The sequence below is a fragment of the Varroa jacobsoni genome, unplaced genomic scaffold (assembly GCF_002532875.2).
Source record: "Varroa jacobsoni isolate VJ856 unplaced genomic scaffold, vjacob_1.0 scaffold_1255, whole genome shotgun sequence".
Lineage (NCBI taxonomy): Eukaryota > Metazoa > Arthropoda > Arachnida > Mesostigmata > Varroidae > Varroa > Varroa jacobsoni.
Genome location: NW_019214157.1, coordinates 1 through 27255, shown reverse-complemented (window position 1 = coordinate 27255; position 27255 = coordinate 1). Strand labels below are relative to the sequence as shown.

Below are 27255 nucleotides of genomic sequence, written 5' to 3'. Positions count from 1 at the left end.
TGCGTGTATGTGTACGAATCAGTCGGCTTTGGTTTGGCTGTATTGTATATAGGTGAGATTGTTCCATCGCTTTCAGTTTCTATTGTCCCCTTCAGACCGCGCGCATTTTCGATGTGTCTGGAAACTGGATTCTGTAAGCACGGTTGTGTCAGCAGGTGTTGGCTTGGATATGTAGCGGGTGGCGATGTCGTCTATGGCTATGTTCTATTGGAGGTGGATCTATCCCGACAGGACAGAGTAGCCTTGCTGAATGGTATTCCTTTACCGGTCGATATCGAGCCAATGAAATGGCAATACGTGTCCTGGCGCCTGGTGTCGAGGGCATCCAATACCCAGAAACAGCGGTGGTTACTACCGCCTCGAGACTTACAAGGCAGCCGGGGCAAACATGTGGGGCAAATCAGGGTAGGCGCTTTTCGACGGATCAGCAAACGTACTGCAAGGTTTTCTGTTCGGGGCCTGAATCCGTATCTTTTTCAAAGGATGAATAGGTAAAAGAGGACCTGTAAAAGGGACACAGAAAGCAATAGCTAAGGGAGAGTTAGGAAGGAAACAGATTGGACGTATGTGGTACGATAGTGTTCAGAGTTCGACAGACGCCAACCAACCAACGCAGGACCAAACAGGCCTCTCGTCTATTATACTCTATGTTGTATAACGTCATTTGTTTGTCATCTAAACGCGCTGTCGACGGCCGCAGCTCGACATAAAGCGCAGATCGAATTCTTTTCGTTGTCCCTTCGATGCTTTGTAGGTTCTCCCTGTCTCAGGCGCATTTTGGTTGATAGTCTTCGGTGGTGTTCGGTGTAGACACTGACTGGGGTGATTATTATCAATCTGACTGGCTATTCCGAATACAAACGGGCATAGCACAACGGCAGGGCAAATGCTCTGTTGAACTGACCACCTGATTCGGTCATTCGGCGCTGGTCGCTCAGTTCTCACTTATAAAACAATCGCAAATTTGAGCGCGAAAAAGTCGGAAGGGCAAAGGGCCGTTACAGAAAGTCGCTAGGGAAAACCATCCCTGTTATCTATAGGCACAAAGAAAGAAAAGGACAGAGAAGGGTTTGTGACTAAATCTATTAAATTGCATGCAGCATGGATCAAAATGATTGATCATAGGCATGCATGCACGAAGAGACTTCGATGTTACGTTTCGAGCATAACACTATTTGCCTAAATATATCGTACGTTGAAATCTATTGCTAGCAGTTAATTCTATTTAGATCTTCAGTATCGTTAGCGTTGGCTGTCGGTCATGTTTGCTACTGCTACCGCCGCTGTTATCAAATCGATTGCGGTAGCCATGCACCATGTAGCACTGAGGAACATTGCCAATACGCCATCGAAATGTACGTTCTACTTCGTTACTAAATGAGGTGACGGCAGCGGAGACGAGAGAAAGAAAAGCTACTACTGGTCTCAGCGTTAAAATGAATGGCAACGTAGCCAGCGTCTTCCGGTGATGGCCTTTATGGGCATTGCGTGGTCGTACACGGCAGCGACAGGGGCGGCATCCATAACGTAACAACTGCAAACAGCAGAGTACTACGAACGGGCTATTGGTGTGACGCGAGGCCATCCGCAGCGTTTACGGCGATAACGACGGATCGCTACTGGCAGTCACTATCTAGACACCACTAAGTGTGACGCGTTGACGGATTCGAGGCATCGCCCATTCAGGAACGGTCTCGAAAAGATGACGAGCGATAGCGCCGGCGTGGTTGCAGCCGAACCTCCGTCAGGTGTCAGGTGGTGACCGCTGACAATGGTAATGTCGATGCTCGATGTTGGCCGGACCAGGGTGTAGCGATGGTCCGTAGAGCGAACAGCCCTTTGTCATAGTCATTGACACCAACGTTTTGAGTCGACACTGCGATCGATCACTGCTGCATCTATGCACAGTACTTTACGTGTGACTAACATTTTTACCCGACAAGGCTACGCGAGAGGGCAAAGCAGAAAAAAAAAACCATAACGCAGTGACGCAAGCTTGCATTTCCTTGGTACCACTGACTGTCGACTGAGTTACTTTAATTTTTGATAGCACCTAGCGCCGTTTGATAATATAGCCGTATAGAAAAATAGACGAGAGCGATCTGTTAGAATATGTCTCACCAGACTGTTGACAACCAAGCAGCTAGAAATGCGGCGAAGATGTGACTAGTAATAAATAACTATTCTGCCACTGTGTGTACAACCGTTTATCCAATTATCTGTTTGTTCATTCCATAAAAAAGTATCGTCTCCTTATCCAAGGTTGTATTATTTATATCATGTCGTTGTTATCATGTGCTATTTACCACGACGTCACTGGTGCCCTCTTCGGCATCTACTTCGCGACACTGCGACAGCGCTAGTGATGGAGGAAAGGTTTAGTCACGGTCGGTGTGCGAGTGAGTAGAAGCGTCGGGTCTCTGGCGAACGATAGAAAAGGCAGCAGCGGCAAGTAAGAGTGGGGTTTTTTGGGAGAGACAAGCCGAGAGTAGCAGACAAATAGCGAGAGGAAAAGGAGAGCGTGCGCACGATACAGCAAGCAAGCTCGATAGATTGAAAGTTAAAGAAATATAGTAAGAAAACGAGAGTGAGTGCGAAACAGATCGAAGGCGAGGGTTTGCGAGAGGTTGAGCGTGCGGGGCGACACGGAGAACGAGAGGGTTGAAACGACTGAGGGATCGTGCCAGCAAGAGGCGCTAAAAGAGGAGAGGGGGTCTAAAGCGCAATTTATGTCGAAACAGCAGAGCTAGACCACTAGCGGCGTCCCTTACGCGCGCGCGCGCGCGGGCGCGCGCGGTGTATAGGAATGAATGGGTGGAGGCGAAGGGCGAGAACGCTGTACAGAGCTGCTCTAGATCTGGCAAAGCATTGATATGACTGATCTAGCCGCGAGAGATCGGCGCTTCAGCATCGTCGAAGATCTCCAGCAGCAAAAAGAAACAACGAGAGCTTTTTACTTTTCGTTGTGCTTCATTCTTTCCAATCTTCCTCCTACCCCTCCTCTCTCTCTGTCGCATTGCTTGCGTACTCTGGCTAGATGCAATGCAATGCAACCCGCGCAATGCTTACGAACGCAATACAAGCGAAAGTAGTAACTGATACGGACGAAGCCGATGATGGTAATGATGCCGATGATGATGCTGAATGCTCCTGCCGCTGCTGAATGTTACGGCTGGGGTACCGTTGTAGTTACAGCCTGTGAGCGGACCGCTCAGCTGTAGTCTGTGTAGCCTCTTGCAACTGGCTACGTTGCTTGCGCTGCTATCACCAGCAGTTCTACCGATGAAGATCGCTTTTGGAGAAGGTGTACTAGAGACACAGTGAGTAAGGAAAAGCTGGTCGAGCGAGAAGACCAAACGAGGCGAGAGAGACCAACCCTGTGTCGTATAGATTCAAAGGATTCAAGCGCTGCGGCGTTTGAATCTCTTCGCGGCAAGGGAGACTTCATAGAGAACTCTTACGAGAGCATGATGGCCTAGTTGTATGCTGTACACCGCGGCGGCACTAGGTGACTGGTCGGCCGGCCGCCCGGCCGGCCTCCACTGGCGCAACTATCGCCGCCGCTTCCCACTGTGTATCGCATAACGGGGCTACTACGAACGAGGCCGACCGATCAGAGGACCAAAAAAAAACAAAGCAGCAGCGACCCGGTACATGAACAAACCAACCAAAGGGATCGAGGTAGAAAGGTGGCTCGAGGGTAAAAGGAGGATAGACATCAACGGGGGTGTCACGCTGCTGTTGATGCGCTGGAGGAGACGCCTGTGTCGGCTGAGACGGCACAAGCATGCCAGGCGGCAAATGGTGTTACAACATTGGCATCGTGAAGCATTGTCGTATCGCGAAACGAAAGCAAGAAAGCGCGATGCGCCAGCTATCAGCCATGGTCCAAGATGCTAGTCAGTTTTGCAGGGGTGTATATATATATATATATATACATGAATATGTATATTATGTGTTTGTATGTGCTGACGGGAGTTAGGCTTAGCAAGCGCGTTGGAGCTGAATAGAGAAAGTTTTCGGGGGTGGTCACGGGGCTTGGCGGGCTAGCATAATGTCAAGGGTTTGGCAGGGGTAAGGAGAGATGGTGCTGAAGAAGAATACTCTGGCGATACGATGCGATGGGGTTAAGCAAGGGAAGTCGCTACCTATAGTCTTCCGTGTATCCCTATAATAGCAATGGAGGCAATTGCTCGAAGGGTGAAATATCATCTAGCATATGTGGATGCATGATGCTGAAAGGACCATCATTACTCACGAAAAGGCTTCTTCGGGTAGGGTGATGCCACGGCATCGACAACATCGAAATATGATGATGTCAAACTTTTCTAATCATGAACAAATTGTACTTTTTTTTTTCCTCTGGATGACTTCGTCCCGTATACGCGCACGAGCGTCTTTATTTCGTTGTCTGTTCGAATCTTCGAGTAATTCCTAAGCGGATGACAACATACGAAAGATAATTGATAGACATCATTATTTATAACTATCACTTCTATTAAGTGAAAAGTTTAACTCAATCAGAACTGTGTCCTTATTTAGGGGGACGCACAATATACACACTATGATAACTTCGAGAGAGGGTGACCTCGTTCTACGGAGCCTGTACGTACACGGCTATTTTCATACGAAAACACAAAATGGTGATGCGTTCATAGCACATTTCAGATAGAACCCTTAACACACACATATTGCCGTAAACTATCTACGATTCCATAGCGATTATTTCTCTCCCGTATTCAATCCGGCAATATCACAGTGAAGTCAATCTAAATTTCTTAGATATAACACTATTCCTTGCATGGGCGCTCCGTTGTGGCATCAATCTTTCGTACCCGCAATGTTTGTTCGCATTGTACACCGTATTATATCTGGCGGATGTATGTATTTGAAATGGTTGTACTTTACCCTATTCATATTGCGGGTCTTATGGCGTCTGCAGCTGTCCCTTAAAAATCGCCTTTGTTTGTTTAGTAGGATCGGACGAACTGTTTAGAATGCTCTGTCAAGGCATAGTCCCTTCGGCTTGCCCACGGGGGCAGCACCTGCTTTTAATGTGCGTCTTCTTAGTCCTTACTCACCATGAACGGCCCTTTGTAGATGACAGAATCCTCCACACCCTAACGAGATTTGAGTTCTGTTGAAAGCTACTTCAAGTGAGCGCCGATAGGCCAACGTACCGTTGGCAGACAAGCAACTGTCTTGAAAAGGACATACACACATATGGCAGTGAGCAATATATATCGCCTGCCAGTTGTTCCTCACCAATGTTATCCGCTAACTTCCCTAGTTTTTCGATGTCTCATTACTGTCGCTCCCTTTGATCAACAGTGGTTCGCGGTAGAGTCGACCCTACATCGAGGGGCAGACACGATGGTTGGCCAACATTTAAGTGGCCATCTTCAATATACTATTTGTAAAGACAACCCGTTGATGAGTTGGTTTATGACATCGTTTGTTTTTATCGTACAGAGAGAAATGTAAATAAAAAGCGTACATTGGGGATGTCGACCCATCTTTAGCCGCGGGCCGCCATAACGCTATAAGCATGAATAAATTATTTTTTTTTTATTAGTGAAACCAGAGTTGCTATGAATGACAGAAGAATTACCACTTTTGATGTACTGAATTGCTATCGCTACCAAGCGTCTCATGGCACTACTAGAAATAAAAAGCATTTTGCTGGCGAAAATATTGGTGCCAGTTTGATACGGTAGTGGTGACATCAACGCCAGGCTGTGTCCTGTTGTGCGCTATTTGCCGTTGATAGGACCAAGTTTGTGTCGGGCCTGTGGGGGTAAATAACACTAACGCTGTTGGGCTCAACTATGCCAATAGGTTCGCGAGATATCTCACTGAAGGCAGTCAATTCTCGATCATTTTGCTGTTTCCGTCGCAGAGCAAGTTTAATTGTTACTATGGTGCCTTTCCACATAAATGCGACTACCCAGTATTCAACGTCCACTGACAATCTGAAGTCTGCGCTGCAGTCGCGCCCATGAACTTGCCGTTCGAACGGGGGCGTCCGCGAAGAGAATGATGCCGATAATGATGTTGCACTGTGTTGAAGCCGTCCTGGGCTTCGGGGGTAAGCTCAGAGCCTCCGAATACGAACGCCGCCCGTTTGGGTAGCAGCTGTCGTTGAAAAATTTAGTAGCAGTTATAGTCTTCGACTAAATATTGCTAATGCTGTCATCTGTCGGCCATTAATACGCCGAAATACATCTGACTTTTTGCCTTTTGCTCCTGTGGATATTATTTTTCTGTAATGGCGCCGTTCGGTATCAATAACCACTGCTAAGTTAGCTACGCCTGGTCCTATGCAATCGACTCTATTAATGGACAATTTCGAAAAATTTTGAAAAGCATCTTTTTTTGTGGAAAAGTAATTCCGTTCAATGTTGGTATAGCAAACAATCATCTGGGAAGGTAATTTGCAAGTTAAATAGAATAAGAGTCTGTATACGATTAAAAACTACTTGCGGTCGACCAATTTTCCACTACACTTACGCGTAATCGTTACCCCAAAATGGCCTGTTTATTACGGGCTATTGCCACTTGAGATAATTATTAGTTTGTTATATATATATACATTGGCTAATTACGTGTGGGCGAAAAGCAGAAACAAAACCTTATTTGACTTTGTCAGAAAAATATGGTAGTAGGGAAGTTAAAAAGTTGAAATTGAGCTGTTTTTATGGGGTGGACTGTCTTTTTTACACCTTGCAAGCGTTCTGCTTCACTGGCGGATCCACATCATGACCGCACATTGTAGGCTAGTAGCCGATAAAGGCGGGCTATCGTTTGTTGATTTGAAGGCCCTTTTATTGCACAGGCAGAAACTGTCCGGTCTTGCGGCGAACTGGTTTGCATCAATAATATGAATTATAATATATTTTCATGATTGACTGTACTAGCTATCACTGGTTCTATATGGTTATTTATTTGATACCAAACAATTCTTGGATAGGGAATTATATCTATGCACTAGATTAGCGGTCCGCTGAAGACATTGACCGACTGGTCGCTACTAAATAAGTAGTTATTGATGGTCGAAGTTCACTGGTACAGCGCCAGTTAACTGTGTTTGCTTCTGACAGCAGCAATGCAGCCGAAGCTTTTTCCTTCTCTTCATTATCTTCTGAGGGGCGCGTGTGTGCGTCTGGTTTTTTTTTTTAGGAAAATGAAAGCGTACGGCAGACTGTAAAGTTCGCCTAGTTTTTAAATGTTTGCCCGTTTCCCCTTGTTGGCATCTTGTCGGAAATGTCCTATTGATAGAGCTGCTGCTGCTGCTGCTGCTGCCGTTAGTCGAACCATCGTACGTTTCGCTATTCGGTGTAGGTAGCCCTAATGAGGTACGTATTGTACGGTGCAATACTGCAATCTGCGGGTCACAACATTTTTACTCTTCTTTGGTGTGCTTTTTTTTATCATAGGTCATTACTTAGATTGAGTCTTCACTCAGCTTATAAATCAATGCCTGCTTCTCTGCCGAGACGCCAGACAGGTACAAGGCAGTAATGTTCTTACAGTTGCTTATGTTTTCTATGAGATAATCAGCTGTAGCGACCCAGTAATTATAGCTTGTCGACGTTGACTGTCTCCATATTGACTCCGTATCCTATATCTCCTGTAGCTTTTGCTTCCGCTGGTACTATTCTTACCGTTATTCTCATCAGTATAATGGGAATGGGTGACTCAGAGACGCTTCTAACTATTGGCTCGCGGGCCACTTGTCATTGGACGCAATGCCAATAGTTGCAACTTGCACCCCATGCGCCCCAGCGTTGCCAAGAACCAGCTCCAGTATCGTTCGTGGAGACCTACAAGTCTGGGGGAGGTTGGTTTTAGCATCGGTGAAACTCTGTGTCCGAATCGGCTCAGAGATGCACGAGCAACTATCGAGAAGGACAGATTCAAGCAAGAGCCCGAAAAGGGTCGTAACTCGATTTCACTGGGGAGTTGCCGGTCGCGCAGGCAGGCAGGCAGGCAGGCGACCTCCATGCCAGTGTCGCTCGGACAAATCTATGAGACCATAATAGATAGTGCTGCATATTGGCTTTGTCTGCTGATTTTCCTGCTGTTATTGTTGCCACGGGTGGCCTCTTTTAATGGTGATGGTTACGGCAGGAACACCGCTGCCGTCAGCTGCGAGCAGTTGCAACTGCTTATTGGCGCTGATTGTGATAGTACAACATACAACTGTAACCCCAGCCACTATGAGAGGAAGCTGAGGAAGTGTGTCCACCCGAACCATAGTTCCTCAGCGTTCAGTCTTTCGCTTGTGGACTGCTCCCGTCGAGCTTCCAATGGCTGACACACTGTCAAAGTAAATCTATGGCAGGATTGTCGATCAAGAAGATTTAACACTTTTTCGAAGAGTAAAGGGTAAACAATTGTTGGTAAGCATTAGGAATCGCAGGCGCCTGTGCGAGCGTAACATAGGGGCAAAAACAGTCGTTACAGAATTATGGTATGCTTTGATAACAGTGGAGGCTGACACCCTGGATGGCACTAGTAGCAAAAGAACACCATATTCCCAAATAATAATAACTGCAACTGCCTCTGCGTTTATTACACATATTGAGCATCAAGAGGGAAGGTAGCTTAGAAGTGTGATGTGAAAGAGTCTGACGGCTTGGGCCCAAGGTGCCATCGTATAGGGAAAAAACCTGGTCTCTGATAAATCTACAGTGCTGCTCTCTGCACGAATACACCGATACAGAGGCGTTAAAACATTAAACCCCTTTCCCTTCGCCATCTACTCGTGTGGTGAAGGCCAGGACAGTTTCCTAGAAAACGACTGATTTTTCTACAGGTAACGAGCAGCCAAGAGCGAGGCCTGGCTAGAGTCAGAGTATAGGTGCCTAGATAAGGCACGCACCATACAAGTAAACAGCACAGAAGCAGCAGAAGAAGAAAGCTATGTAATGGTCAGTCTGGGAGCTTCTTTGATTTTTCTAGCGTCCACCGCTAAACATTTGCCGGTGATTTCGTTTAACCAACGATTTGTTCGCTCGATTTAGACGGATTTGGTTTGCCTTTAAGACATGGTTCCATGGTATCGTAAACATCATACACAAATGTGTGAATTGTGCTCAGCTGTCACAATTTTGGTTATTGGCAGGCAAGAGGTTTTCGCTGCTTCACTTCATAATGTCCTTATCACCAGATACCGTGAACTAATTCAGACATTATTTGTTCGTTTCCTTCGTCGTTAAAACCACATTGTGTGTTTTTTTTTTTAAAAATTGCGAATCTTCTACAATGTACAGTATTAACGATGGATTATGTAGCACGTACGTTCTACTTGGCTCCTTCAACATTTACCCTACAGAATAACCTGAGACATCTATTTCACGCCTACGTGAAAGTATCTTTTTTTACTACGTATTTTTGAAGACTTCACTACTCACGGGATCTTTGGAAAACATTGTGTTTTTTTTTAATTAAATACCTACCGTGAAGTTTTTCTTGTTCAACAGTCGCAACCTCTAGTTCGGGTAACTTGCAGTGTAATCCTACAATGTATTCTTCGAGGCAGATTGATCTCGTGCTATACGTTCTGTTGTTTTTGGAGTCTTTGATTTGTGATTTTGTGCGTACAGCAAGAGGCGTTTGGATCGGATCATACATTTGGATGATGGTTGATTGGCTCTTGTCGTTCTTCTTTTTGAAAAAAACATTACTACGTGCAGCCGTACGTAGATATTCACATACGAAGTCGAAACCAGCCAGGCCGAGTCTTACGAAACATCAGTTTCTCGTGGCGCTTCACTTACCATTGAAGCTGTGGTGGCACCCTGGGCGGCGGCTTGTTTTGCTGGTGCAGCCGCTGCGTTCACAGCAACTTCAGTTTTTCGAGCCCTTACATTTGTCCGTCTGTCGGGCGCGCACCGGTCAGCTTGGCCTGCTGGTTGCTACGTATGACACACATTGTATATATATATATATATATATATATACAATGGCCCACAAATGAATTTGGCCATTTCAAGGAACTGACCGCCCTGCTTCGACAGCCTTGGCGGTATTGGCAGTGATAGCGTCCATGACTGCGCCGGTGACGTTTGACACGATCGAAAACACAGAGGAAAAGAAAAGGAGAAAAAGAAGAAGACAAAGCGAACAAAAAAAAACTCCACTATCGGGACTTTAGCACGTAATTTGTATGTATAACAATAACATATGTATAATGTGTTTTGAAATGGGCCAAAAGAATTTAGACACATTTTACATATAGGCATCGCTTTTGACTTCGCCGTCATTTTGTCCCGATTGTTTTCAACTGTCTGCATGATTGCTTCTGATATGCTACTTGCGCAGTATTTACGGTTCAGTATGCACAATTGCCGCCGCCTATTGACTACTGGCAATAGGCAATACGAATGGCCACGATGAATGCAATCATGATATTGTTATCGCGTCCGCAAGTATCGAGCGGCCGTAATATCCAACGCGATAAGTATCAATACGGTGTGAGTCTACTGCGGAAAAATCGACGCTGCTCCTGTACGCGTCGCTACCGCCAATGGCAACGATCAACGGCGGGCCGCACAGGGACGGCGGATATGACGAAGCGTTCTCGAACCCCTTCTCGCACTGATTCCGCAGAAGAAGAAGAAGCCAACGCAAGATGGCAGCTTTGGTTCGAGCAGTCGCCGCAGCAGGTGGAGATGGCCGTCCGAGTCAGTCGACTTCTTCGGACGCTAGTGAAATCGCTGGTCCTTCCACCCCGTCACTGGTTCGACCCGGTGCACGGTGCATGAAACGCAGGTTCTCGAAACGGCTGAAAAGTCAATAGCGCAGCATTGTCTTTTTGGATTCGCGCGCTATTTCCATCAGTCGTCGGGCGTCATCGGCTATCGTCGGCTGGATCGTCGTGCGCGGTCAACATTTTTCGCTTCTGCTCCGTCAACAAGCCATCGTTCTCCTCGTCGTACCGTTGTCGAGACCATTATTGCCATTGACGTCGTTGTCGAACGAAATTTTATCGGCTTTATAGTCGAGCTGATGCTGATGGTATTGATGATAATAATGCAAGATTTTATTTTATATTTTACCTTTCTCTTCGGATTGCCTGCCCTGCTTCCCCTTGTGTTTCACTGTTGCCCTACGACGCAGGAAAATGTAAGGAAGTGCATTGGAGTATAGATCTATAGTGAAAGATTCGCCGATTGACGGGCAGCTGCCGCAGCAGCTAGAGAAGGTGTTGTTGTCGGCGATTTTTTGATGGGCCAACGAAATGATACCATTTTAACATCGTCGTCGAAACAAAAAAAGCCAGACCCGTGGCTGAGGCATATGGTGATACAGGTACCTTTCCATAAATGGCATCTATGGCTATCGAGGCGTTCCTTGGTGACTTCGCGCCGTCTTGGCAGCCGTTCGAATCGCACTCTTCGCCTGTCATCCGTTAGGCCAGCATGGACCGCCGGCCTGCCTGACGGTCGACGTCGAACTGTGTTATGGTACGTTTCTGTTTACTGCTCTGCCGGCGTTTGAACAAAGAAGAAGCATTTTGAGACAGGCATCGTTTGCTGAACAAGTCGGCACCAGTTGACCGATCGATTGGCCAGCGGTGCTGCCCTACGGCACACCAACGCGAAATGAGCTAGGTCTTTGTTCACCGCTGTATTGGCCGGCCACTTTGTGTACGGCAATAGTATACAAATGCACTGCACCGGTGAACCATTCCGTATGCACTAGTCAGCGTCATGAACGACACTGAGAAATTCTAGAAAAAAATATGCGCTGGCAGGTTTTAGGCGCACGTGCGTTAGGCTGATCGTGCAGTTTACCGAGAGCAGAGGACGAAATTATGACTTCCGCTAATTTGTTTATATTCGTAAAGTTCGGGGGCAGAACATCCAGATTATATCTATAATACTGCTCAAGGACTGGATTTCAGGCTGGGGCAATGTCAACTAAAAACAGAGATGAATATTGATTTGACTTGCAAGGGGTGTCGTATCAGCGTACGAGCACGTTTAGATGTTGAGCGTAAATCTTGCAAATCGTCCTCTGTCAAGGACGGTCGATATCGCCGCCCACACTCCCAAAGCAATTGAATATAAATACTTTAATATTTGTTGTATTGATTATATTATCTGTGTACGTCAGTGCAGAGAGGCAAATCCATCGATATATGCGGAGCTTCCTTCATAAAACGTGAAAAAGAAATTAAATAAACTGAAATTATCCAACCCCTCCTCAGATGAGCAATGGCGGCACTGACGGGATGGGACCGATGTGCACGCAGCTGCTATTGTTTTCATGTAGCAGATCTCGTTTTATCTCTCCCTTTTGGTTCCGGCGTGATCCGTAGTTCTTAGCGATTCGGTTGATACTAATGGTCGTATCGACTAGTAGTCTGTCCATCTGGAGCTGTTCACTCTTCTTGCAGCGCTCACTGGCTCTAACTTGTTAGCTCTCTTGTCTATTTGACGAAATACCGATTTGAATCCTATTAGGGCATCGTCGTTAATCAGGATCCTCCCTTGGCTCCCACGCACTCAAAGGAGGGCTTCAGATGCCTGGCCCTCTTTTCGCAGATCGAGTCCCATCCCATCCCATCCCATCCCAGCCCAACGTGCGTGCTGTGTAACAGCGTCAGATTCTGCTACGGTGAAAACGAATTACTAGCCAAAATAAGTGATCGTAATAGCTATAGCTAACTGTGCTCATGTATTCTGGGCCGGACGTGCCATCGCTGAATTGATTTGCCAATCCGAACCGGACACGCTCAGCAAGTGTACCATCAGCTTGCGGGCCTATTATATTGAGCCAAGCGACAGACGTCAGCAACATAAATTGTCATGACTTCGAACGCGTTTGCCACTATGAGACGCTTGTTGATATACATCTGTAGTATGAGCTTGCCCAATTAAACCTTAGGAAAATTCACTTTTCATGCACACGCACACCTTAATACAGTGATTGGTAACTAGGCGGAATAAAATAGGGAATGTCATATAAAAATTATTTACCCAAAACGCCCCTAAAAAAATCAAGTAAGTATGACGATTGTTATCTGTCAATAAATCTATGTATGATTTTTTGCGCAACATTGTCACGATAGCTAATAGACTCTCTAATAGACTTATGTACGTACGTACGTACGCATGCACTCGCCAATTGTGCACGGCCGCAAAACGACAAAAGTCATTGAGACGTCGGTAGTGATGCCGTAAAATCCTGTAATACCAAATTCTATCTAGTTGTAAACAATGATCTTATATTTGGCTTGAAACTTGTAGAATTTCCACAAGAGAATGCGTTTCTTTTTCGCTTTCAGTCTCCGGATTTACGGATGCTGTCGTTTCGTAAAATGCGCTCTTGCCACAGATGACCGGCTCGTATGGTCGTCCATCCGTCCGTCGGCTGGTCAATTCTCCCGTACGTCGATATCGTCTAGCAAACGCCAAATCATTAAAGCTGCTAATGAGAAACATTAGAGCTGTTAAGAAGGGCATGGAAAAGAAATTATCGATGTAGATAACAGCAACACTAGCGTTAGTAACGACATCAACCGCAACAACAAAAACTATAACGGCAACAACAAATGCACAGGTTGTCCTGTACAAAACGGTGTAGCTACCCAAGTCAGCGGTAGGCACACAGGCTTATATATAGAGTTCTTCTACTCGAAACAGCATTGAATCTCCGGCTAAGCTCATGAAGTGGTTCATGCGTAAAGGAGAGCTGTCACGGCGGCCAAGAGGAAAGCAGTTTTCGATCGATTCCAGCTGAACAACAACGTAACCGAGCCGACCACATGACCCTTCTCTGTAGCGCTGGCGGCAGCAGTCGGTCAGTGTTCAATGCCCCGGCAATCTATCGTTTAGCTGTTCAATAGCAATTGCCTTATCTTCCTCATCTTTGCTCACTGCTCATTCCTCCGCTACTGCTACCGCAACGCTGTATTTTAATGTAATTTGTAGAAGAAAAAAAAAAAAGAATTCTGCTGCCTCAGACCCACCTTTCTAAACCTCTACCGAGACGACTGTTATTTCAGTGGGGGCGGACGAAGAAGTCCACTTTGCCGATGCTTCTACTCTGAGCTATTCATACTATCTATACGAGTACTGCAGCAATAGCAGCAGCAGCAGCAAAACGACGGCGACAAGCGGATGATCACAACGACCAATTCGGCGGCCGCCCTTACTACCACCGTCAGAGAAAAAGTTAGGCGCCCCGTGCGCGTACATGAGCTGTCTTACCGATCTATGTTGTTGTAGCCGTCGCGTAATGTCGGTCATGGGCATGGGCAGCCAGCGGTCAGCTCTATGTATTACTTTAACTATTCTCATAAGGTAATAGCTGACCTCGGTAAATTCGGTCCGATGATAACGATGAACATGGTAATAGTTCAGATGCTCGTTACGTATGCACGTACAGATAACTCGATTAACAACGCTAAGTGCATATGCTTATGATCATGTACATTTGCGATATGCTAGAGTATCTGTCACGTCCTATCACGTACGTTTTTTTTTATTTCCTGCTTCTTCGGAGCGGTGTCAAAGCATCTGACGTCCACTTCGCTTGCCGTGTAAGGCTTCCAACTCTTACGCGCCTGTCAGGCAGAAACTGCCCATGGGTGTCTGTGAGAATCCCTGTACGAACGAGACACCGCACGGTTTGTTGCGCCTAAGCATCGTGCGTAAGGGAGCATATTTGTGCGCCGTTGGGAAGCGGCGGTCCGTTAATGAACGACGTCTTCACTCCCTTTGTCGATTTCCTCTGGTTCCTCTATCCCTTTACTGTAGCCTACTTCTTTTGGCCATTTCGTGGTCTTAAGCGACTAGCAGATACATCTATAGATGGATGGATCCAATGAATAGAAGTTGTATTAGTAATAGTGGAGTGTAATGGCGGCGCTGAGGTCAAGCCATTTCGTGACCAGGGCGGCGGCGCTGGCGGCAACAGCAGCGTTCAGGAGGTAACTTGCCGGGGCTGGGTGCGCCCCGCTCAGCTAGCGTCTATGACTATGACTGCAGTAGCCGCAGCATTGCCTTTAGCCAAAGTACCATCCAAATCATCGGCAGCAGCAACAACAACGGCAGAAGCCTGCCGTGGCTGTCTGCCTGCTTGCTGTAGCGGGCGGGCGGGCGGGCGGGCGTGCGCGTCGTTTCGCGTCGACTCCTGCTGATGACGGCGAAGTCGAACTATCCGCTCAATCTGACAATCTGATCGTTAGCTACACTGTATTATTCTTAATAACGCGCAAATAGAAACACTCATATATATACATATATATCCGAGAGATATGTGCGTACGTCTATACAGATGTCCGCATGTGTACACCTTGCTCATAACGTATCTGCCAATAGACAGCATCAACACTGAACGACGATATATCCGCTGCGAGAACCGAAACAAATCTTACGCAGCGGCCTAGCTCTGTTTAGCGATTATCGGCAATTAACAATCACCGTAACCGACGCCGCCGCCGCCACCACAGCGGCGAACCATGCTAGTTCGCGCGCGCGCGTGCCAGTCGCCGAATGCTCCGATACATATCATGGCTTTAGCGGGGCAAGAGGGAAAAAGTAGAAGACAAAGATGATACGCTAGCACTCATATACAGGCGCACACAGTTACACACAGAAGTGGACGACGACAACGAAGCTGAAGGAAGAACGCGCCTTGAAGACGAAGGATAATAAATATTACAAGATCGTTTAAAACGATCAGAATTGTGTGGGGGTGGGGTATCAGGGGGAAGAAAGATCATAGCAAAACACGCGTAACATAGTTCGAAATACTACAATCGTTGCTCGTCAAATGGTGAGACTGGGGGCATTGGCAGAATCCATGGATTTGCGATCGTTGTGGACGGACCGAAATTGAGAGGAACTGAGGAAAAGCTAGAAAAGTCGAGAATCGAAACTTCATAGCCGCTTAAAGAAATCAAATGGCCATGGTGGAATCATGTTTCAAAAACAGCAAAATGCATGTTTAAGGACTAGAACAATTATTTTTCCTTATACTAGTTGGTATTATTAACGCCGCTTAATCAGTGTGAAAATCTCTACTGGCTAGCTTAGCGACCACTGCGACTTTAAATATGTGCGAGTGCTGTCCTACGAAAAAGCTGTATGTTCGGGGTTATTCGACGCTGCATCTACTGCATTTGCCCTTCTTGCTCCGTAAGCCTTGCACTGAAAGCCACTGCCATAGACGTAAGGCATGCAAAGAGTGTTTAATATTATTACCCAGGGGCATAAAGAGCTTTGAAAGAGACGAAAAAAAAACAAAGAATGGAGAAGGAACATTCTTTTAATTCTAGTAGACGCCGATGCCCCACAGCTCGGCCGGCAGGCAGCCACGAAGCAGGCATGAAAGGAAAAAACGTACGAACCACTAACCATCTTGTAGCGATGGTGCTAGCAGGATCGAACAGAGCAAGACTGGATTGGTTGAGTGGACGAGGGTTGGCTTTGGGGGCGCTGATGGCAAGGAACGAACTTACGCAAACGTTCCTAGTCATGTGGTAGGCCGTAGGCTTCAGCCAGATGGGTGATGGCCGGAGCTGGTGGTCGAGAAGCAAATAGGATCAAGCAGCAAGATGGTTCTTCCAGTCAACCAGCAGCACCGGGTGATCCTATGGTGCATGTCTATACCAGAGCAGGCTAACGAGTCAAATATCGAACAAGGAAAATCTCCATACATCTTCCTACCATACAAGAAGCATGGGCCGCAGTTCTTTTAGTTCGCAGTCGTCGCGGAAGACACGGGGGCCAGGAAGAACGGTGTAAAGGGGTGTAGTAAGAGGTTGCTGCTTTCAAATTTAATAAATCGCCAATCGCCGGTCTGTAATAGGAGAGCGATGCGGTGCATCTTGTATGAGCACGGAGGCTTGCATGCTAAAGGGGCACTTTAAAGGGAACGTCAAGCGAATCGAGGTGGGAAAGTGTGTCGTTTTTTGGAGGCCTCTCGTGTGCAGCTAGTTGAAAGCTGCTGCTGTCCTACCATTGTTGTTCTGACTAATAGGACCAGGCGCCAATTCGTAAAGACAAGGAATGTGAAAGGAATATCGCTGTTTAATACTGTTAATGCGAGTTGGGCATGGCCGCGCTAAATGCTCGTTTATGTCAAACTAAATCGTTATATAGGTACTGTAGCATAGTTCCAATGATCATTTTTCCAAAGACAAGCGGAAGGGAGAGAATTGAATGCGGTTCAGCCATGAATACGGAGGAATGTGCTGTTAAAGATTTCATCACACGCGTATGCAGCTGACTGCTATTCTATTATGTGAGAGCGATGTTCGAGAAAAAAAAACATTTCAGTGCGTCCTCAATTACTTAATTCGTTCTAAATTAATTAGGCACTCTTAGGCTCATTGCCTCTTACGTCTCGCATTGCAGGAATCAAAGCAAAAATAACAATAGTAGAGGCAGATGCCGCCTGCGGTAGCGTTCCAGGGCGCCGTCAACGACGCCAGTCTATATAGACGCGGCCGACGACGTCGATATAGGCAGGTTTATGGGGGACGGATGGGGAGTTAAATGCTGATGCGTGGCGTCGCGATGTTTTTTCTATTGATCTCTATCTCATTTTGGAGACCTTTGCACCGTTGCTTTGCGTCGAGTTCGCTCTAGCTGTTGTCGTTGCCAATATTAATTCTTCACTCGGCGTCGGATTTCGCTGGTAGGCCTCTTACCGCAACTGCTGTATCGGGGGACCGACCGGGGTGAGTGAGACCGCCGAATCTCTACGACAAAAAACACTGAACCGAAACGCTGAACGTCGCTGAACACCGAGTGACGATCACCACTCGCGTCCGCGATTCTTGTGGCCATCTCGGCATCGAGCACCGGCCAGTTACCAGAGTTCGCCGTCGGCAGCAGCGCCTGCGCTACTACGGCCAGCCAAGAACAAATCTCGATACGATGGCGATGCAACGAACGCCACTGCTGCTTTTGTTGCTACTGCTACGGGATACAAGCAAGCAAATACTCCCTGTTCCCTCAGCGTCGCCCAGAAAGGCAGCAAAGGTTATTTACTTACCGACTGGGCTTTGATGAGGCCAGGCTGGCGGTGGCGGCAAATCACGGCGGCCACAGATGGCGATCTCTTCGATGGCGTTACTCGATTTTGCCCTGTGACAAACACGTCATCATCATCATCATCATCAGTAGCAGCAGCAGCAACAACAGGAACGGCATCACCCAACAGAAATAGCGGGCACAGAGTCGTGATTCTCCTATGGTGTTTTTAGTATGCGATTGTGGTAACGGCAGTAAGACCCAGCCGTTGCCATCGCTAAGCGGGCATTGTTGTCACTCTAGTTCTTGCTTTTGTCTTTCAAAATAAGACTAGCATCGACCGGTAAAAAGTCATCGCGATAGATCAACACCGCCTATCACTGGCTTTTCCTGGCGCTGGTCAATGATAACAAAACGTCTTGTAGTAAGAACAGAAGTAAGTAAGTAAAGAAAATATTAAAAGCCAAAAATATCTCTTTTCGTTAATTAAAATGTTATGTAAAATACACTAGTTAAGATCACCACACCTTCCGGTTAGACAACGCACCTTCTCATTTGATACGACCCTCGCTATATGGATAGGGTAAGGAGTACATTATAGCTGAATATTATCGGGCACTGCTAATCATGTCCATCTCAATAATTAGATTTTCGTAGAGAGAGAATCTTTTTTGCCATATACATAGCGTGAAAAATGATTGCGCAGACCAGTTTCGATTAACCCGTGTTGTTAGATACTAGCTAAGGGCCCCTAGTCCTTTCGTCGACTGTGCCATATGTCTGGACAACGCTGTTTTTTGTGGCGGTGACAACGAGCAAACGTCAAAAATCGTTAGTAAGCATGTTTATCTTATTTGGAATTTGCAACGATCGTTGTGCGATAACATTTACTGTATATTTCTTCGGGAAAATTCGGTGTAGAAAATATGGGGCGGGGAACAAGGGACACGAGACCATTTGCAGGGAACGGGTAGCTTAACGTGGTGGAGATCGATCGTTCCATGAAACCTGGACAATATAATAGCTTTCGGAACGCCTTCGTCGTCTGTGGTTGTACGTATGTGTGTATATGCGACCGTCGCAACAAGAGGAAGGCCTAGCCGCTGTTTGTACGGTTGAACTGAATATCTCATGGCAGTATATAGGTGACTGTCTGCTTGATCGTGTTCCGTTTGTGAGTGTCTTTATACAGGTACAAAGGGTGAGCAAAATATCCAATCTTTTCGCGCTGAACGAGCCTCGACCAAAGTCAATACATTCTTCTTTTACTTCAAATCGAAATTATTTATATGGTTCCTAGCTGTCATGCGGCTTCTGAGGTATCCGAGGAAAATTTTCGTGAGGGAAATCGCAGAATTCTTAATAGGTTTTAGAACTAAAGAGTTCGAAAAACTCATGAGAATGGCTCAAAAGGCTATTTTTGTCTGACATCTGAATTGCTGATACAGGAACCAATGGTGGTTTCGGAGAGGAACATAATAATTGTCAAGTGTCCAGGTAAACTCCAACGGTTAGTCTTTTTGAGACCTGTTGTGTCTTTGTGGACATTTTGTATTTAGCGACCGTTTTGAGCCGTGGCACTTTTGAGACTCTTAGCAAGAATTTTTTGCATATGGCGTATTTAAGCAAAACTCCTACAGGTTTATATTCAGTAATGTCGTTTGACACACCGTTACCCTTAAATAGTTGTTTGCGAGTTGAGTTAAAAAAGGTTAGTGAGTCAGTCGTTTTCGAGTCGAATCTGTAACCGTGGTGAAGGGTACTTATATTGAATAAATATCACTGTAAATAAAAAAAAATTACACTTAGAGTACATGTGGAAAAAAAATCATTGAAAGATTTGTTTTTATTTAAGTGTTAGGAATAAAACGTGAGAGGACATCCTAATTTAGGTGGTGTACCCTACAAAGAGTAAAGTGCCTGTCTTTCCTGTAACGCGCTTCTATTCCTACGCACTGTCGCTTTTACTTCGACTCTTTTGTCCTGTGCGGCCTGGTTTACGAGCAGCGGCTCTCTGCCTCCATTGATTTCTAGCTGGCTACTATATCGACCGGGGGAACCGTCGAAAAAAATGGTCGATTATTCAAAATACGTCGTTGGTCGCTTGTCATCCACAACAATAGTCAATTACCTCAGATCGGACTCGGTAGAATAGATGAGATACATGAACGCCCACATATAGCTTTCTAAGGCAATAGTTTGATCCAATTCTATTAAAAAGACACGAAAAAAGGGGGCTATGGCATGATAGTTGGAGCCCAAACAACAATTCAAGGTCACTGGATAAACAAAACGATGACGCCGCCATTGTTTCAAGCGTTATCCTAAACCTTCAACGTTATTGTTACCGTGGCCGACCTCGAATTGAGCTTAGATAGCCGATATTTCAAGCGAACTTGTGGGCCGAACTCAAATCAATAAAAGAGAAGAAGGATACCAGTCCTAGGATACCAGTCAGCTGTACTTCTAATCATTATTGACAAGACCGCAAAGACATGAACACTTGTTACGCAATACAAGCCCTGTGCGAATATTGGAAAATACTTTAGTTGACATTCAATGTATTATTTAAAGCCCACAATAATTTTCTTCTGTCTTCTCTCTAAACTTTATCCCTCTTAACCTTATCCAAAAAACTGTCAATTTTTTTTCTGACACCAAAATGATTGCTCCTTTGTACCAACATGACTGTTTCGACAACAACTTTCTGTGCAACACCAACTGAACGAAGACACCTGTTGCGGCCTCTCGGCTAACGTGTTTGTCGCTTTCCCTGAGGCCGTCAAACAGCTCCCGTCGAACCATCAAAAAGATCAGCCCTCTTGGGAACTGTATGGAAGGCAGCCGTTTACTCGTATACCTGTAATGGTATGGCAATAAGTCTTCGCGTGGCCTACCTCGGCGGCTGTTTCTCGGGGGGCGGAGTCGCCGCGCGTGCCGGCCCTTCGATCGCGGCGTACGTATCGCGATACGGAGACCGAGCGCCTGAAGGCTCGAGGCGCCAAAGATCGAACATTGATTGGCCATCGGGCCCCAGCGATAGCTGGATGCCTCCCGCTGCGGAAGAAAGGGAAGTACGGTGCTTCTGAGAAAGGGCAGGCCCGATGGGAGGGCCCTGGGTCAGTCAGGGACGCTTGGGAGGGCTTCGCTCGCTTTGTGCGAAACGTTGCTGCAGGAAATGGGTGTTGTGTGAATATCTGTGTGTGTATGTGTCCGCGGAAGCAATTCGGCCTTCGCGCATCGACAACAAGAAGGCTCCCGCTAACCGACATTACGTTGAATGCGATGCTAGTCCGATCACACACCGACGCTGGCCCAAGTAGTTTTACGCCTATGGCAACAACAGCTGCAGCAGTAGCAGTACGTACCAATGACATCCCAGTAACTGCCGCCCAATAACTGTAGCGAACGTACTGAACGTGAATTCCACTGCTGTATGGATAACTACCGGCCTAGTGGGTACTTCCTCCAGGCCCTCTAGAGGGCGTTAGCGTAGCATGCTTGCCTGATGAACTTTTTTGCGTTCGCGGAGTGAAAAGCAGGGGGTAGCATAGAGAAGGAGGAATTAGCGATCGAAGAGACAGGAAAAGCTGCACGAGCGCGAGCAGCATTTCCTACAACTTCTATATATATGTATATATATATATATATATATATATATATATACATACATAAGATGGCTCAGCATTCGCCTGTAACGTATGAAGTGAATTCTGAGTAAGGCAGAGTCAGTCGAATGATCTCGCGTGCGACGGAGAACGAAAGCTAAGAGAAGTGTAGAGGTGGCAGCTTTTTTGCCGTTCTACATGGCCAGTCAACGGTTGCATGGTCAGACTATACATATCACCTCATCTCAAGCACCCAGCAGCTGCGGACAACGGGGCAAATCGTATCAGCCGATAAAAAGGGATAGCCTAGATTACCGATGCATTCGTCAGTTGCATTGCCGCACTTATATTCTTGAATTGGGCTCATTGCTTTAAGCAGCACAACAGTAAAGCGTGTGCAAATTCAAAACGAACGGGCTGGATCAGAACTAATCGCACTTGAGTCCGTCTTAGACGATACGCAATAAGCGTTTAAAACTCTGCAACTAAACAAGAGAGACGATCCTTGTCAGAGACTGTAGCAGGAACACTCTTACTATACATATATAGCAAGTTGGCTATAACTTGGAAATAACTATTTTTACGTAGCGATCTAAGTTCGTTACCTCTGCTAACTTAAATCTTTCACTAGACAATAATATTAATAGGCATTGAGGTCACATTTGTGTTTATGATTTCAACTAACAGAGACTTGTTGTCTGTATACGTTATAGCGTGCCCCGCCTGCCCAAAGGGAGTCCGTACGCCTTCGAGATTACTCAGCTGCTGTGATGGAGGGCCCCTGTTCGCGGCCAACGACGCCCTCGACGCCATCGTTGGAACATCGCGAGGTAGCCCAATTGCTCGACGACATCCGCCGTTTACAGGCTACTGTCGAGGCGCTGCGCGAATCCAGCGCTAAACAGATCTCACAGCTCGAGCGGCTGGTCAAAGAGAAGAGCCGCACAATCCAGCAGCTCGAAGAGCAACTCGAGCGACAAAAGGACTATGATGATTTGAAGACGCAACTACGGAAGTTGCATAATGGCACTGCTGCTGTTGATCAATTGCAACAAATACAACAGCAGCAGCAGCAGCAGCGGCAGCAGCTGCAAGAAAACAGCTGTAGTAACAACGTCAAAAGTGAACGTGACAGCGCAGAGTCACCGCGGTTACACGACAGCTTAGTTGACGATAAAGCCGAAGAAAATGGTAAGCTCATAAACGATAAGGGGAAGATAACGAGATTAGCTATAGAACGTTAGGTGGTATCCTATCTTCAATGCGTTTTATATATGTGAGTATTATTAGAGAGAATTCTACAGAGGAAAGAATAATAATAAGCGTGTTGCATAAAGTTAAAGTATTACATTAAAAATTACATTTAATATTTTAACGAGTACTCCGAAGACTTTCTCTTCGAAAAGTACTTGATGATCACGAAAGATGTTTATATTAATTATTGTATTTTTATTTACCTCTATCGTATGGTTAGTAAATTGTTGCAGAATATATGAAGATACTGTTTATCGTGCATTTCAAACTCTAGCTACACCTGTCTCAATTAGTACAAACAAACGCTGGCGTACCGTTCAATAACATACAGTGTATAGCATAGTTACGATTTAATGTTTGTGTATGTGTGTTTATTAAAGAGCGCGGAAGTCTGCAACAAAACGTTGAGGCGTTTGGGTCGCTCTTGGGGGAGGAGATCGTCTCGACGTTCTCTCGAATGCTCAAACGGGAAGGCTCAGAGCCGGCACTTCCGTGTGGACAGTCAAGTCCGCCTGCCACACCGAAGTCACACGATGACATGTCGTCAGGGACCGAAGGCTCCGGCTCGCGTTTCGGCGAGGAACACGCCGCCAGTCTTGAGCGCCTCCAGGAATGCCTACGTCAGAACGTCGACAAGTATCAGTCCGAAGCGTTAAATACGGGCAACATTGCTAGATGCGTCAGAGAGCTACTCAGCGTGCATAATATTGGGCAGAGGCTTTTTGCCAAGTACGTTCTGGGTCTGTCTCAGGGCACCGTGAGCGAACTTCTCTCGAAACCAAAACCGTGGGACAAGCTGACCGAAAAAGGCCGCGACTCATACAGAAAAATGCATGCGTGGGCCACGGATGAGAACTGTATCATGATCCTCAAAGCACTCGTGCCACGCAAGGGCTCGAAGGATACGCCGTCCACCCCGGTCGGTGCTTTCCGTCATGAAGACCTTGCTGAGGACCGAATCGTTCAGATCCTTTCCGAGGCCCAGCAGGCAATGATCACGCCTATGACACCGAAGAAGGAGGAGCCCGACTCCGACAATGCCGACAGCCCTCAGAATCTCAGCAAGAAGAAACAGGATGACAAGGAAAAGGATGGTGTTGATCTACCGCAAGATATCAACCACATTGCTCGGTTCTATCATGAAGAACTGGCCAAGCTAATGGGTCAGCGAGTCGAGGATAGTTTCCGTAACCCCGCGCCAGCTTACGACATGAAACAAGAAGAGGTTCGACAAGCTTTATCGATCTATCACCAGGAGCTGTCGCGACTGTCGCTGGCATTGGCGCCCGGCCACGAACTGGCCCGCTTCGGCGCTGCTTTACCAGGCGCCTTATTCAATGGTCTCAACCTGCAAGCCATCGCCGACCCGCGCGGTCGGGAAGCGCTCGAGCGCCAACAGCAAAGCGCGTTCTCGATGGTACAAGCTGCGCAGGCGGTACAGGCTCAGCAGCAGGCTCAGGCTCAACAGCAACAGCAGCAACCCAGAAAATATCCGGCGCAAAGCCCGCCCGCCGTCTTGAGCGTGCCCGAGACATCCACTGCCGAGGACAGCAGCAGCAACCCCTTGCAGCGGATGCAGAGCATTACCAACTCACTCCTGACGCAGTCAGCGATGCCGGCTCTGGCAACACCCAACCCACGTCAGGCCAAAGCCGTGTTACCCCCCATCACGCAGCAGCAGTTCGATAAATACAACAACCTAAACACCGAAGAGATTGTTAAGAAGGTCAAGGAGCAGCTTTCTCAGTACTCTATTTCGCAGAGACTCTTCGGCGAAAGCGTACTGGGACTCTCCCAGGGATCGGTCTCTGATCTTCTCGCGAGACCTAAACCGTGGCACATGCTCACTCAGAAGGGTCGGGAGCCCTTTATCCGTATGAAGATCTTCCTGGAGGACGAACAAGCCGTGCACAAGCTCGTCGCATCACAGTACAAGATTGCCCCTGAGAAACTTATGCGCACCTCGGGATTTACCGCTGCCACTATCCCAAAAGCACCACCTGTACGCCACCACTCAACCGCCATGCCATTTGAGCATAACGCCGCTGCGGCGGCAGCAGCCGCAGCAGCGGCGGCAGCCCAAGCCATGCCGAAGAACTCTTCCATTGAGTCCCTTCAGGCCGCCATGAAGGAGCAGGTCCACCTCAATCTTGCGCAACCTCCCGCGGTCGCATTGGCCGCGCTTCAAAGGCAGATTCCCCTACCCAGTCATTCACCTTCACCGACACCCACTACAGCCGCCCCAACTGCGAACGCTGGCAACCTAAACTCACTTAACACCACTCCCAACAAGAATAATGCGGCCATTAGCAACAATCGCGTACCTTATTTACAGCCATCAGTCTACGAAATGGCAGCTCTTACCACGGACCTCGACACTCAGGTCATAACCGCTCGCATCAAGGAGACGCTGATGGCACATAACATTGGTCAGAAGGTAAGGAAAATAATAACACTTCGTAAAACACAAGTAATTATTATTACTGTTAATAATTCCGTACATATGACACATCGGCTATTGGTTACGGATATAGTTTGCGATACATATTGCAACAGTAGGCTATTACTACAACAGTATATATATACATACGAAAAAGATACCAAAAACAATCTATTCATATAAGCATAAAATACTAAATTGGTTGCTTACTTGCCTATGTTCATTACAGATCTTCGGAGAGGCCGTACTAGGTCTGTCACAGGGCTCCGTAAGCGAACTGTTGTCCAAGCCCAAGCCTTGGCATATGCTATCGATTAAGGGTCGAGAGCCTTTTATACGCATGCAGCTATGGCTAAACGACCCCCTCAATGTGGAGAAGTTGCAGGCTTTAAAGAACGAGCGACGCGAGGACCTCCGTCTGTTTGCGGCCAACAAACGGCGAAGGGGCCCGGAGGCCGATTATCCCAGGATAGACCTACCAGGTTTTCCATTCCCTTCGCCAAATTCACCGTTCCCGGCCGCCAAGAAGCCTCGGGTGCTGTTCACCGATGAACAGAAGGAGGCTCTGCGTCTAGCTTTCTCCATGGATCCCTACCCAGGAACGTCAACGATCGAATTCCTTGCAGGGGAGTTGAACCTCTCGGTGCGTACCATCACCAATTGGTTCCATAACCATCGAATGCGGCTGAAGCAGCACTGTTCGCCCAACCCCGACGATCCCCGGCCACCTGAGCTCAATCCGGCGATGCGCGACCAAGGTAATACGTTTGATCCAGTTGCTTTCCGCGCAGCGCTTGTCCAGCGTTTACGCGATCTGCAGTCTAGCGATCGATCGACGTCTCGCAATTCGACTCCACCAGCCATCTCGTACAACAGTTACTCGCCTTCGTCAACAAATGACGACGGCACCCTTGACTTATCAATGGCTACGGGGGGTCACAAGAGCGATAACGAAAACGACAATGACAACGACAATGACGATAGTCAGGAGCCGACAGCAACAGAAGGTAGCGATCGCGACTCGCTTGACGGCGCTGCTCAGGCTAAAACGTCTTCATCACGCAGGAAACCAGCCATGCCCAAGTGGATCGATCCGGGACTGAATGACTGCGAACAGGACGAGCACGACATACATGAGCCGGAGCTGATTATCAATGGGGTGTGCCGTGTGACCAACGATTTGCGCGCAGCGAAAGAAAAATTGGGCAGTCTTCTCGGTGACTCGATCGAGGTCGTACGCATCGATCCTGTCGCGCCTTCCCCTGCAGCTGACGACCTCAGCAGTAAGAAACGCGAAAGCAACAACAACACAACCGACGATAACAATTCAACCAGTCAACAACAGCTCACTCCAACACAAACCCATTCCGATGACGATTTCTGAACACAAATAAAGATTGATCGCGTGGAGCGTAGCAGATTTCTTCGATATGAAACGCTGGACCATTTGACTACTCGACTGAGTGGGGAAGCGTTTTCGCCGCGAGGCGCTGCTTTGGCCGAGCCGAGGCAGCGATCTAGCATGGGCTGCGAAGGCGCGTAAATAAAGCTGGCAAGTAAGGAAAAAAGCTAGTATACAAGGCAAATAAATACGTAGAAACAAACGCAACGCATCGTTTGCTTTAACTATCACCTTTCGGGTGCCAAAATGACGCCATTTATTAGTTTCCAGCAGGAGAAAACATTGCAGAGCATTCAGATAGGACGGAACTGAATTCGCCGGCTGACCGTTCATTGACCATCAATGAAGAAAACGATAAATATGATATCAAATAATGAAGAATAAGGAACGATGTTGTCAACAGTATCATTCATGCATACACTTCTGTATATAGTTTTTTTTCTCGTTTAGATGATCATAATGAAGAGAAATAATTCATTCTAATAGTAACCTATGTTCACATACATTATCATCATGATGAGGACAATGACCATTAATACGAATACTAATATTGCC

The 27255-nt window shown here is 47.0% G+C and overlaps 1 protein-coding gene across 1 annotated transcript in view; it reads left to right on the top strand.

Annotated features, from left to right (window-relative positions):
* Positions 1-27221, top strand: part of ct (homeobox protein, cut) — a 39854-nt gene extending 12633 nt beyond the window's left edge. The window contains exons 2-4 of the mRNA XM_022846813.2: positions 22318-22795; positions 23239-25295; positions 25528-27221. Coding sequence (XP_022702548.1) covers positions 22318-22795; positions 23239-25295; positions 25528-26682 — 3690 coding nt within the window. The 3' untranslated portion in view covers positions 26683-27221. The remainder of the gene's footprint in view (positions 1-22317; positions 22796-23238; positions 25296-25527) is intronic.
* Positions 27222-27255: the final 34 nt, after the last annotated feature.